Source organism: Hipposideros armiger, unplaced genomic scaffold (assembly GCF_001890085.2).
Source record: "Hipposideros armiger isolate ML-2016 unplaced genomic scaffold, ASM189008v1 scaffold_141, whole genome shotgun sequence".
In the NCBI taxonomy this organism is placed as follows: Eukaryota; Metazoa; Chordata; class Mammalia; order Chiroptera; family Hipposideridae; genus Hipposideros; species Hipposideros armiger.
Genome location: NW_017731491.1, coordinates 569,390 through 582,840, shown reverse-complemented (window position 1 = coordinate 582,840; position 13,451 = coordinate 569,390). Strand labels below are relative to the sequence as shown.

Below are 13,451 nucleotides of genomic sequence, written 5' to 3'. Positions count from 1 at the left end.
CAATATATCATTGATTGACCTTTGTTCTTTATATAAATAAATGACCTTTGAAAAACATAGACAAAATACGTCATGACTTTTCCGACAACCCAATAGAACAATCAATGTACATACTTAAAATGTTGAGGTGCATTTGTTATTATTGATCCCTTTTTGTATTAGCTTCCTGGAACCTTTACAAGGTAATGCTATAGGCTGCAAAGTTTACTCTGATGATCTTAATACTCCAATGTTATGAATCTAAATTAAAGTGCACCCTAGAACACTCCTAAAACTAGCAAAATGATTTTCTGAGATATAACGGCTCTGCTGCTCCCCACAGCTTTTATTCTGCTCTTCCTAAATCCCCATTAAGAGCTCTGCTCTATTGAGGCCTGCCACTGTTCTTATCTGACATCCAAATGAACAGACCCCTATCTGCAACCATTATTAAGCTAGTCAGCCATCTCCATGGTGATTCAAGGACAGGAGGATGGGGAGCAGGTCGCTCCCTTTCTCGAGTCCCTGTTGCTTATTTCCTGTCTTATTGTTACCAGGGACAGAAGCTCCAAACCTGTCTGGGCCGTAGTTCCTGTTTCCCTGCCCTTTCCAATGAGAGATTGATGCGTTAACTATTGGCTCTAACGATTCCTCTAATGAAGCCTCCATGGCTCTGTTGGGTTCCCATTAACAACGGTTGAGCGCTACTGCCCTCTTGTGGTGGATAGATGCCAGATCTTTGCAGCTTGACGGACGACAGAGCCAATTTGCACAGATTCATAATTCTTTCAAACAGATAAACTACTTTTTTTCTTTTGTAACCATAAGAAATTATGCGCTTTTGCTTTGCTTTGGTAAGGGTTATAGTAAATTTTTGAATACATCTGAGCTAAAATAATTGCTGAGTCAACTTTTGGATATGTTTATAAACCTATTTAGAAACATTTTATGGTATTTGTGTAGGTTCCCATTTAATCAAACTTTATATAGGGAAGTCATTTTGCTGAAAACATTGGGATGCTATGGAATATTTCTAATTAAAATTCCATTTATGGATTATACTGCTTTAACACTGGGTTCAGTTAAATCCTTTAGGCATTATAGACAACCAGAAAGATGAGCAAAGCAAAAAAAAAAAAAGAAGTGTTTAAGGGGTAAGTCCAAAAGTTAAAGTGTAATTAACTGCCTCTTTCAACTAACAACTAACCCAGGATCAGAAATACTGCTTTATTTCCTGAATGCTCCTCTTCTTATCATTAGTTCTCTTAGTTTTAGTTCTTTTATTTCTGTTGTTTCACATACCCTATGTCACCCTTTAACATCACTGCCACATGCAGTGAACTGAAGGTCCATGCAACATTATATACTTAAAAGGGTATGTGTGTGCAAATATTCAGTTTTTATGTAGGCAGGAGAAGTCATATTTGCCATGGCAGTTGGACATTTAATATGTCATTGTTAATTTAATGTGGTCTCAAAGGCACTGGAGAGTGCGGCTTCCAGCTCATCAGGAAAGAATCAGTGTTAAATGAGGAGGTAAAAACACATTTTTTCTTGAGTTATCAAAGCTTGGGTGGAAGTTTGTTCCAGGCTGCACATTAAGTTCTTGCAAGTATATTAGTTTCATTCCTATTGTAAGTATAATTTCTGTACAATATCACATTGTGTCGGCTTTTAAAGATGATATAGCTATAAATCAAATTATGAAGGAATAGAAATCAATGCAATTTATCTTTATGAAAATTCATATTTTAATGCAGTGGCCTCCAAACTAGGATCATGTACCTCTATCAGTAACATATGTTGAGCATGATCCCAATATATGTATATTTATATACAAATTATTTGTTTTAAAACATTTTTAAAAAATAGAAATTAGACATCGGTGGGATGAAATCATTACAAATAAAAGCCCTACAATATTTTTCTTGTGCTCCAATGGGACAGGTATCAGTTGTTTGTGCCTTTTGTTTGCTCCTTTTTGTTTGGATTTCGGTGGGGGAAGCCTACATACAGATGTCTCAATAGACACTCATACTCTCCCAGCTTTCACTCAGGTCCTTTCCCTCTCAACTGATGTCTCTCAGTCCAGAGACTTTCTATGTTACCTTCTCTTAGGAATAAATTTCTGGGGTTAGGTGGGGAAGTTGCCAAATGGTGTGATATAGAGAAAATGAGATACAGAGACCAAAACACTAAAACAGAAAAAAAGCGGAGAAACAACAGGGAGAAGCAAACTTCAAAAAATAATTATCATTAATATCCTCAGAGAGATAAGACATTGCATTCATGAAACAGAACAAAATGTTGTAGAAAGCAAATACTTAAATAACAACAACAAAAGCTGTCAGCCATTAAAACACGCAGAAACAAAAATTCAATAGGATTAGAAGGTTGAGAGAATGTCTCAGAAAGTGAAAGAAAAAAGACAAACAGATAGAAAATGGGAGAGAAAATATAGATGTTTTTGGAGACTGAATCTAGGAGATCCAATGTCTAAATAATAGGAGTTCCAAAGAAGGAACCCAGAAAAGAAAGGCCAGGGCCACCACCCACCTCTAGGTCGGTCACTTTAGCATAAATGAGAAAAGGCACCTACCATGGAGTAACTGCACTCAGTGAGCACACAGCTTGGTGAACAGAAAAAGATGTGTGAAGAAAGAGATCCCCCTCCCCCAAGTAGATGTAGCCTTAAGCTAAAACACAATTTAGTGAATGGAGCCCTGGTTAGATTTCAGCCCCCACCCACCTCCTCAGCAGGGCACCCACACGAAAACTTGTAAACAAATGTTTATAGCAGCATTATTTACAATAACCAAAAAGTAGAAACAATCCACATGTCCATCAACTGATAATTGGATGAATGGAAAGTGGTATATCCATATAATAGACTATCATTCAGCTGTAAAAAAGGAATGAAGTACTGATACATGCTAAAACATAGATGAATGTTGAAACATTATGCTAAGTGAAAGAATCCAAATACAAAAGGCCACTGTTATATGATTCCATTTATATGAAATGTCCAGAGCAGGCAAATCTATATACACAGAAAGTAGATTAGTGGTTGCCAGGGACTGGGGTGAGGACAGGCAAGGGGGAGTGACTGCTAATGGGACTGGATTTCTATTGGAGTGATGAAAATGTTCTAAAATTAAGTAGTGGTGATAGTGACACAATCTGGTGAATATACTAAAAAATACTGAATGGTACACTTTAAAATGGTACACTTTGTGGTGTGTGAATTATATCTCAATTTCTGAAAAAAAAGACAACGGGCAATGTCTTCTAAATTATATTATCTGGCAAATTACAAATAAAATGTGAGGGTTGAATAAAAACATTTTCAAACATGAAAGGTCTCAAAAAATTTACCATTCATGCACTGTTACTCAGAAAACTACTGGAGATATTCTACCTCAAAACGTGGGAGTAGACCGAGAAAGAACAAACCAAGAGAACAGCAAAGTAAATTTCTATGACAGTGGCAAAATAAATTTCACAAATGCAGTTGAGTAGCAGATCTGGGGTAGGGGAAGACTCCAGATATAAAGAAAATTAAGATTTCTAGAAGCGATGGCTTCAAGGAAAAAAAAAGAAATTGGAACCTAAAAAATTACCTGATAGAATTGACCTTTTGGGAAATTACACGAGGAAACAAATGGAAAGAGTGGGAATTACCAAGAAGTACAAAGATAACTAAGCAATTTTTAAAATAAAAGGCAACTATTTACTTCATGAAAACTACAAGTGAAAAAAGGAGCAACCAAAATGTGCCACAACACTCATCTGTGGATAATATTTGCATAGGCAAAATAATGTAAACACTGCATTTTGATTTAACCCCCAACTGTAATATAACTACATTGGGAGCATAGGGTAAGAAGTTGGTGATGTAACAGAACTAAGCTTTAATCTATAATGAGGAAATCAATTGACAAGGTTTAAAATGGATGAATCAAAAGATAGCAATATTGCATAATAAATAAATGTGCAAATGTCAGATAAAACAGTTAAAATAGTAAAAAAGAATTGCCTGCAGTGAGGGAAGCTGGGGAGAGTGAGAAGAAAGAAGAGGGATGGGCTAGTGACTTTTCTTGTTAGAAGGTTTTAGTTCTAGCAGGTTTTTCAAAGTACTTTAATAAAAATATAAATTTTATAATCATTTTGGGATAAAAGATTGTTTTAACATCACTAAAATGAAAATATATATATATATACCAGAGTGTCAAGGGAACTTGAAAAATATACTTGCCTTAAATAGAAAAATGTTCTCATTAAATTGATTTTAATAGCCTTTATGATATGAAAGCAGCAGTGATGTTACTTAGACAAAAAAAACATTTTTAGTGATTTATCTTAACAACTACTGTTAGAAAACGTCAAAATTTAAAATCAAAAGGTATGATAAGGAACTGAAAGAGAACTGCTGTTTTTTTGGGGGGGTTTTCCTCCCCTCTCACCCCCCTACCCCATGACTTAGGCTGAAAATGAAAGGTCTGCTTGCATGGGAAATGGGTCCAGCATCCATGCCCCAGGTCATTACCAAGCCCAAAAATAGCCTCCTGAACAGTGTGTGAGTGAATATTTGTGTAATATCTTAACTAAAAGGGCCCTTTAAGAGGTTCTTGCCAGAGAAAAAAAGGGAATCTATTCTAAAATTGAATGAATGTTTCCTTTTCTAGAGCCTGAAATCCATGAGCAACCCATAAATGGCACACTCTAGGCTCCCTGTCAAGCCCGGGTCTGATTATGATAGCAGCTCTTTGCCTACAGCTAGGAGCCAACAAGTCCTGGAAGGGACCACCACCCAAGAATACTAGGTCCAAAACATTGGAAAAGAACTGTTACTGAATCCAAGCCAATGGCAGTACACAGAGGGTCCAAATGAATAGGACAAAACAATGTTCTTGGTATCCTGTTGTCCATTCAGTCTGACTCGTTTAAAAGAACCAGGTACATACTCACAGTTACAGACTCAGTCAGGACTGTATTTATATTTATTCTTTCTGGATGGTTGGTAGAATGTTGTGAACGGTTTCTGTCTGATCTTCAGCTACGCATGGGAAGTGAAGGAAAGAGTCTTGTTCGTCTTTTGGAATTGAGAGAGGTAGAGAACAGCACTCGCTAGAGCCATCGTAGCAGGAGCAGCAGTTAGGAAAAGATCTCTTGGGGAGGGTGAATCTTGTGGACAAGCGTGAATCACAGCTGTGAGTCCAGCAGTCCATTCCCTGGATGGCGGGGCATCTCCCTCCATCGTCATCCTTGGAGGATCATGATGGCGATCATCTTTATAGATAATAGCACTGAGGCCCTGTCTGCTTTGGCGGTGGAGGAGTCCTGGGACTCTTGCAGTAAAAGTAGGGGGGGGGGCATAGGGAACTCTTGCTGAAGCCAGTGTCTGTGGATATAGACCCTTGGATTTAGGCATGGGAAGGAAGTATAGCCATTTGTCAGAAATACAGGTTCTGGACAGTAAAGTGATTCTGGTCACACTTCAGTGAAAGACAGCTCTTCTTGCCTTTAGGTCTGAGAACATTTCCTGGTGCGACATCTGTCCAAATGTCTAGGGAGGGGGACATGGGACAGACAGGTATGGGGCACCCTACAGAAAGACCAGGTGAGGCTGGCAGCAGAGGTCCAAAGTGGAGTGGGGAGAACAGATTCTTGAGAAGATGGTCAGGTCCTGGGTTCTTCAGGTAGAAGAGGCCAAGTACTGGGGGTACTTTAGGAGGAGAGTAGCAGGCTACTGATGTGCTACTGTACATACAGCTGCCTGGGGGTCATACAGCGATCATGGGGGTCACCGGGTCCACCACAGGGAAGTGTCTCAGCAACAGGCAATTCCCATGCAATGGCCCAGCCTTGGTAAGCCAAGCCTGCTGAACAAAGCAGCTCTGTCACAGGTGACTGCCTCAATCTAAAGGTGACACAGCTGCCTGGAATGCCACCAGACTATAAAATACCCCTTTCTAGAAATGCAAATCAAAACCACAATGAGATACCACATCACATCTGTTAGAATGGTTATGATAAAAAAGACCAGCAATAACAAGTGTTGGTGAGGATGTGAGAAAGGAGAACACTTGTGCACTGTCAGTGGGAATGTAAATTGGTGCAGCCTCTGTGGAAAACAATATAGGGGTTCCTCAAAACATTAGAAATAGAACTACCATATGATCCAGCAGCTCCACTTTGGGGTATATACCCAAAGGAAATGAAATCACTATCTTGAAGAGATAGCTGCACCCCTTGTCCATTACAACATTCTAATATCCAAGACATGGAAACAACCTAAGTGCCTATTGACAGATGAATGGGTAAAAAAAATAAGTGTGGTATATATGTACAATGGAATGTTATTCAGCCATAAAAAAGAAGGAAATCCTGCCATTTGCAACAACATGGATGGAACTTGAAGGCATTATGTTAAGTGAAATAAATCAGACAGAGAACGACAAATACTGTATGGTCTCACTCATATGTGGAATCTAAATAAAATGAATTCTTAGAAACAGAACAGATTGGTAGTTGCCAAAGGTGGGGGATGGGGAAAATGGGTGAAGCTGAAAGTTGAGGGAAATGGGTGAAGGTGGTCAAAAGGTACAAACTTCTAGTTATAAATAAATTATGGGGGGTGTAATGCACAGCCTTGTGACTATAGTTAACAATACTGTATTGTATATTTGAAAGTTGCTAAAATATTGGGTTGTTGGAAAAGTCATGACGCATTTTTGCAATGAAAAACATAGAAAAAAATGTCATGACTTTTCCCACAACCCAATAAATCTTTATAGTTCTCATCACAAGTAAAAATTGTAACTATGTATAGTGATGGATGTTAACTAAACCTATTGTAGTGAATATATATATATATATATATATATATATCTCAAATCATAATGCTGTATACCTTAAACTAATACAATGTTATATGTCATCTCATTGTTATATGTCAAAATGGAAAAAAAGTGTACCTCTTCTCAACATTAAAAAAGTACCCCTTTCTAGAACTGGGATGAAGTTGGATAGGAGTTGGCATCAGAAGCCCTAAGAAAGTGTGGGCACATCATCAGCCCTAATTCTATCTTCTTGGCAAAATCATTAGTTTGGAAGGCTTGGTGGGTTAGGAGCTATGCTAACAGTCCCTCCCCATCCTGGGAAGAACCTACAGATATTGTTAGTAGTATTTCGTGCTGACTGGGGTCATTAAGCAGGGGTCTTACTTAATGCTGCCAGAAGGCTCAGATAAAATTTGAGCAACAGATTAGGAGGCCAGAAAACTCCTCTCTTTCTGGCATAAAGAGAAAGGTGCCCCAAAGATCCCTCTTCCTTTCCCCAAACAGGGAGCTTAGAATTTCCTGACAACTGCGTCTGAAAGAGAGAGGGCTGGTATCTGGGTGGCTGATGAACTGTCTCAATGGCTGCAGAGACTGTGTAATGCTAAAGGCTGGATGGTGGTGGTAGGGGAGCCCAGCGGATACTGGTTTCTGGCTGATTCTAGCTCTGTTAACTGCAGCTGGTATTCTTGCCACCTGAGGAAACTGTTGGAAAAGAGAAAGTGGTGGGGAGCATTGGAGATGAAGCGTGCCCCGGAATCAGCTGGCACAGATCAAAGTGGAGGCAAGCAGAGGGAACACATTTGCATGTTTTCTGTCTGTGACAACAAGAGGTGGTTCTGATAAACAAGTGGAAGGTGGAGCCTGAAGAGGTTCCCTTGAAGCATTGGTACAATGGCACAGAAAGTGCCTTTGTCTGGGGATGGGCTTATTAAGGGCTGAGAGCCAATTCCTGACTACACCTGGAAGGTAAGAGTGTAGAGGGGCCTGCTCCTCATCCCCAGATCCCATCTGACAGAGAGACTGGATTGGACACGGGAGGGTGTCTGAGTCCTCACCCAAGAAGGGAAGCATCAGTTTGAGAGGACACAAGTGACCCTGGCAGCAGGGTCTGGCTCTAGGCCAAGAGGCTGGCAGATTGGGTGGGGATCAAAGTGGATAGGGGCTCAGGGAGAATGTCAGTTCGACAAAGTGGTCACACATGGAGGGCGGGGGGTACTGGGGCTCATAGTGGGGACTAAATCTGCTCCAAAGGGAAGAGCAGCAAGCAATGAGGCACTGACATAGAAAACATTTTTCAGGATTTTTAAGTCCTCAGTGAACACTGAGCATAGGAGCCTATGCAGTAAACAAGGATTCATTTTTGTTGCTGTTGTTTCCCTTGAATCACTTGCTTAGAAGAAGTGACACCTGTGACACCTATGCATCCACCTATGCAGCCCAGACCCATGAAGCTGCAGTAGAAGCCATTCCAAATAAGAATGCTAATCTTTACGCACATCACTCATAATCTGTATTAATTCATGTTAACTTTTATTTGAATCTTGTGTTCTCTCTTATTCTCTACCACTTTCCAAACTTCTGGGCCAGAAGATCTCTCTGTCACCCATGCCCCCTGGCTCACTGCTACATGCTCCCCCTGCACTACACGTGTCCACTGCCACAGACACCCTGACAAGTGAGGTTGTCTTCCTCTGGGTGCCTTTTCCTTTCTCTTGTCTGAGGCGTCTCTCTGGTTCTGAGCCTCTCAGCCTAATATATTTCACAGACGTCCAGAAACCCTTGGTCCAGTCTCTACACAGTAGGAAGGGGAGAGGGAGGAGAGGGACAGGTTTAGTGGGCAATTTCTATAGAGCCATTTTCCCAATTGTTGATTAATTTTTTCATCAATAACAAAAAAGAAACAAACTTTAAATATATTCCTTACTGGTCCATTCACATAAACGACCTGAGGTCTCTGGTGGGGTAATATGCACCCATGGAGGAATGAGTGCTTCTATATGTATATTTACTCTTATATGTGGCCAGTTCTTTGTGACCGAAGAGCTCATGACCTTCTCCAACCTGGGAGCCTCACTGTTCTCGATTCCTGCTGATTCTCCTCCGGAAAGTCTATATTACTAGTCTATGAAGACTCATAATCTATTGTTTTCTTTGGTTCTTCATTGAAGCAAAAGATAATAATAGCCTTTTTGGCTTAATGTACTTGTTTCCTATCCTACTCACTTGTGTTTGTTAATGAATAATACACATGTAGTCAATAAGTGGGAGGCTGATGTGCTTTTGCATTCTCACATGTGTGGCATAGGCAGTCACTTTGGGGAATGCAGTCAATTATAGACAGTGTCCCTCCTTTTAGGAGACTATAATCAGAACTCTTTTTTTTCCCCTAAAAATTGAATTTATGAGCCACTTGGTTTCTTCAAGTATCTCCGAATTGCAATTGTGTTTTATTGCTGTTAGTATAGCTTTAGAGACCATAATTAAGTGGAAATTTACCTCTGATATATTCACCAATGAGCTTTACATTAGCTTTCACATGCTTGACAGTTGGATCAAAGGAACAAATATTCTCGACTAAGTATCTGTTAACATACTGTGAACAAAAAACAAAAGTTATGGGATCAACAACAAGTGGAACTAGAGTACACAATTCACCAGTTTACATATATAAATTTGAGAATAGGCAAAACCAACCTATGGCATTAGAAGTCAGGCTTCTAACCTGGTCACCCTTGGTGTTTGTGTGTGTGTGTGTGTGTGTGTGTGTGTGTGTGTTGGGGGTGATAGGAGAGTACAAAGGAGGGCTTTTGGAATGCCAATAATGATCTGTTTCTTGATCTAGGTGCTGGTTAAAAAAGTTCATTGTGTAAAAATTCTTGCATGATTTCTGCAATTATGATTTGTATACCTAAACTTGTGTGGGTTCTTTTTCAATAAAAAGAGTACTTAAAAAAATACTTACCACTGCTTCCAGTCAAGATGGCAGAATAGGTAAATGCTGTGCTTGCCTCCTCCCACGACCACATCAAAATTATAACTAAACTACAGAACAACCATCATTGAGAATCACCTGAACTCTAACTAAACAGAAGTCCTATAACTAAGGATGTACAGAAGAAGCCACATCGAGACTGGTAGGAGGGGTAAAGACACAGAGTGGGTTAGTCCCACACCCATGTGTGGAGGTTAAACATCAGGAGGTAAAAACCAGCTGCGGAGGACCCCCGAGGAGTGATGAGTCCCAGCTCCACACCAGGCTCCCCAGCTCAGTGTTTCAGAGCCAGGAAGAGAAGTCCCTGTAACTTCTGGCTGTGAAAACCAGCAGACATTGTGGCTGTGTGAGATGAAGGGCTGCTAGAGTCCCAAGTGTTCCGCTTAGAAGTCCCAAGTGTTCCTCTTAAAAAGCCCAAGTACAGACTTGCTGACATACTCACTTGCTCTGAGCTTCAGTGTTGGGACAGGCGCTCAAAAAGCACCAGGGGCACATGGGGAGGAACTGGATTCAGGGCAAGGGCTGGAGGGGCAGCTTTCTTCTAGACAAAAGTGCTGGCAGAAGCCATTGTTCCTTTGTTGAGCCCTCCCCACTATCCAGCCTGCGCGCACACAGGCAAGTGCCATATCTGAGTCTGCATAAGCTTAGCTAACTCCATTTGTCCTGCCCTGGTGACTCCTTAAGACCCCATCCCACCCAACTTGCAGACACCTCCACTCCCCCGCCACCATGCCACTTCCAGTTGTTTTTCCATACAAATGCCGGTCTTGGCTCACACTGTAGACTTTCCTAAAATCTCTCAAAGGTTCATAAACTCCAAACAGCAGCATCTGGACTCAGCATGCCCTATACCTCTTGCTACATATCCCCAAGCCCAGCATTAGCAGCAGCCAACCTCAGTTGGCAGCGTAGCCTCTTCCAGGCACCTCCATGCCCACACAAGTGGCAACCACCTGCATATCACTTCGTAGCTCATACCTAGTGGCCCCAGGCAGGGCACAGGCAGTGGTTGACCTAGGCCTGCACCAGAGTCCCTCCCAAGAGGACCAAGAACCAACACGCCTGGTGGCCAGCTTCAGACCACACCAGAGCACCACCCAACCACCTCCACAAATGACACACCCAAAGGGCAGATTTGGCAGGCACCAGAGCCCTGCTAAAGCAAATCCTGCTCTATAGGGTTAGCCTGTGCATAACAGCTCCCACTCTAGTCACAGCCAATCCTCACAACCAATCATCCTGAGAGACAATCCCTCCCATTGACATGCCAACTGCATCAAGGTTCAACTACAAGAGGGCACACACAACACACACAAGGAACACACCTGGAGCCCTGGCTTAGGATGCTGTGCCATTGGGCCCCTACTACATAAGGCCACTCTACTAAGACCAGAGACATAACAGCTGTACTTAATACATAAAAACAAACACAGGAAGGCAGCCAAAATGAGGAGACAAAGAAACATGTTCCAAATGAAAGAACAGAACAAAGCTCCAGAAAAAGAACTAAACAAAATGGAGATAAGCAATCTACCAGATGCAGAGTTCAAAACATTGGTCAACAAAGAGATAAGAAATATAAAAATGGAGATAGACAATATAAAAAAGAGCCAGCCAGAAATGAAGAATACAATAACTGAAATGCAGAATACATTAGAGGGAATCAACAGTAGATTAGATGAAGCAGAGAACTGAACCAGCAATTTGGAAAATAAAGTAGTAGAAAACACCCCGTCAGAACAGCAAAAAGAAAAAAGAACCCAAACAAATGAGGATAGTTTAAGGGAACTCTGGAACAACATTAAGCATGCCAACATTCACATTATGGGGTACAAGAAGGAGAAGAGAGAGAGCAAGGAATTGAAAACCTATTTGAAGAAATAATGACAGAAAACTTCCCTAACGTGGTAAAAGAAATAGACATATAAGCACAGGAAGTGCAGAGAGTCCCAAAAAAGATGAACCCAAAGAGGCCCACACCCAGATACATCATAATTAAAATGCCAAAGGTTTAAAATAAAGAGAGAATCTTAAAAGCAGCAAGGGAAAAGCAATTAGTTACCTACAAGGGAGTTCCCACAAGACTGTCAGCTGATTTCTCAACAGAAACTTTGCAGGCCAGTAGGGACTAACAGGAAATAGTCAAAATAATGAAAAACAAGGACCTACAACCAAGATTACTCTACCCAGCAAAACATCATTTAGAATCAAAGGACAGATAAAGAGCTTCCCAGACAAGAAAAAGCTAAACGAGTTCATCACCACCAAAGTAGTATTACAAAAAATGTTAAAGGGAGTTCTTTAAGAAGAAAAAGATAAAAAATATAAATAATAAAATGGCAATAACAACATAGCTATCAACAGTTACTTTAAATGTAAATGGATTAAGCGTATCAATCAAAAGACATAGGGTGGCTGAATGGATAAGAAAACAATACCCATACATATGCTGTCTATAAGAGACTCATTTCAGATCAAAAGACACACACACAGACTGAAAGTAAAGGGATGGAAAAAGATATTTCATGAAAATGGAAACAAACAAAAAGCTAAGGCAGCAATACTTATACCAGACAAAATTGACTTTAAAACAAAGGCTATAACAATAGACAAAGAAGGACCCAATAATTCCACTTCTGGGTATTTACCATATTTCCCTATGTATAAGATGCACCCTTTTTTGAAAAATTTGGGATCTAAAAACTGGGTGCGTCTTATACAGTGGTTGTAGATTTTTTTACTTGCATTTCCCGCTTTTTCGCGCTGTTGCCTTTACGCTCATTGTTTCGTACTTGTTACCGGTATATTACGGTAGGTTACGTTTTTGCCACGTTCTGCCCGGAAATGGCTCAGAAAAGATTTTCGGACAGTGCTAAATTCAAGTTAAAAGTGATCCAGTTTGCAGAAGTGAATGGAAATCATGCTGCTGAACGTAAGTTTGGTCCTCCTCCAACTGAGAAAACAATCCGAGACTGGCTACGGGAAGAAGAAACCCTACTGAAAACGCCACGGCAGAAGGTGGCCATGAGAGGCAATATTTGAAGACAGTAATTTGTCATCAGATGAGGACAAGCTAATGGTTGGGAGTTTTGATAGTGATGAGGAGTTATATGAATTTTATGATGAATAAAACTTGAGTTCAATAACTTTATGTAATACATTTTTTTTTCAAATTTCAGACCCCAAATTTAAGGTGCATCTTAAAATTTGAAAACACATATGTATCCATTTATTCATTACAGCATTGTTTACAGTAGCCAAGACATAGAAGCAACCAACCTAAGTGTTCCATCAATAGATGAATGAATACAGAAGTGGTACATATATACAATGGAATATTACTCAGCCATAAAAAAGAATGAAATCTTGCCATCTGCAACAACGTGAATAGACCTAGAGGGTATTATGCTAAATGGAATATGTCAAACAGAGAAAGACAAATACCATATGATTTCACTTATATGTGGAATCTAAAAAACCAAATAAACATACAAAATGGAAACAAACTCATAGATACAGAGAACATGTTGATGGTTGCCAGATGGGAGTAGGGTTGGAGGGTGGGTGAAAAAGGTGAAGGGATTAAGTACAAATTGGTAGTTACAAAAGAGTCATGGGGAGGTAAAGTACAGCATAGG

General features: G+C 40.3%; 1 protein-coding gene across 1 annotated transcript in view; it reads right to left on the bottom strand.

Moving 5' to 3' along the window:
• Window positions 1–13,451, bottom strand: part of EFCAB5 (EF-hand calcium binding domain 5) — a 114,158-nt gene that overhangs the window by 3,948 nt on the left and 96,759 nt on the right. Inside the window, exon 23 of the mRNA XM_019650418.1 lies at window positions 9,318–9,414. Within this exon, the coding sequence (XP_019505963.1) occupies window positions 9,318–9,414 (97 nt within the window). The remainder of the gene's footprint in view (window positions 1–9,317; window positions 9,415–13,451) is intronic.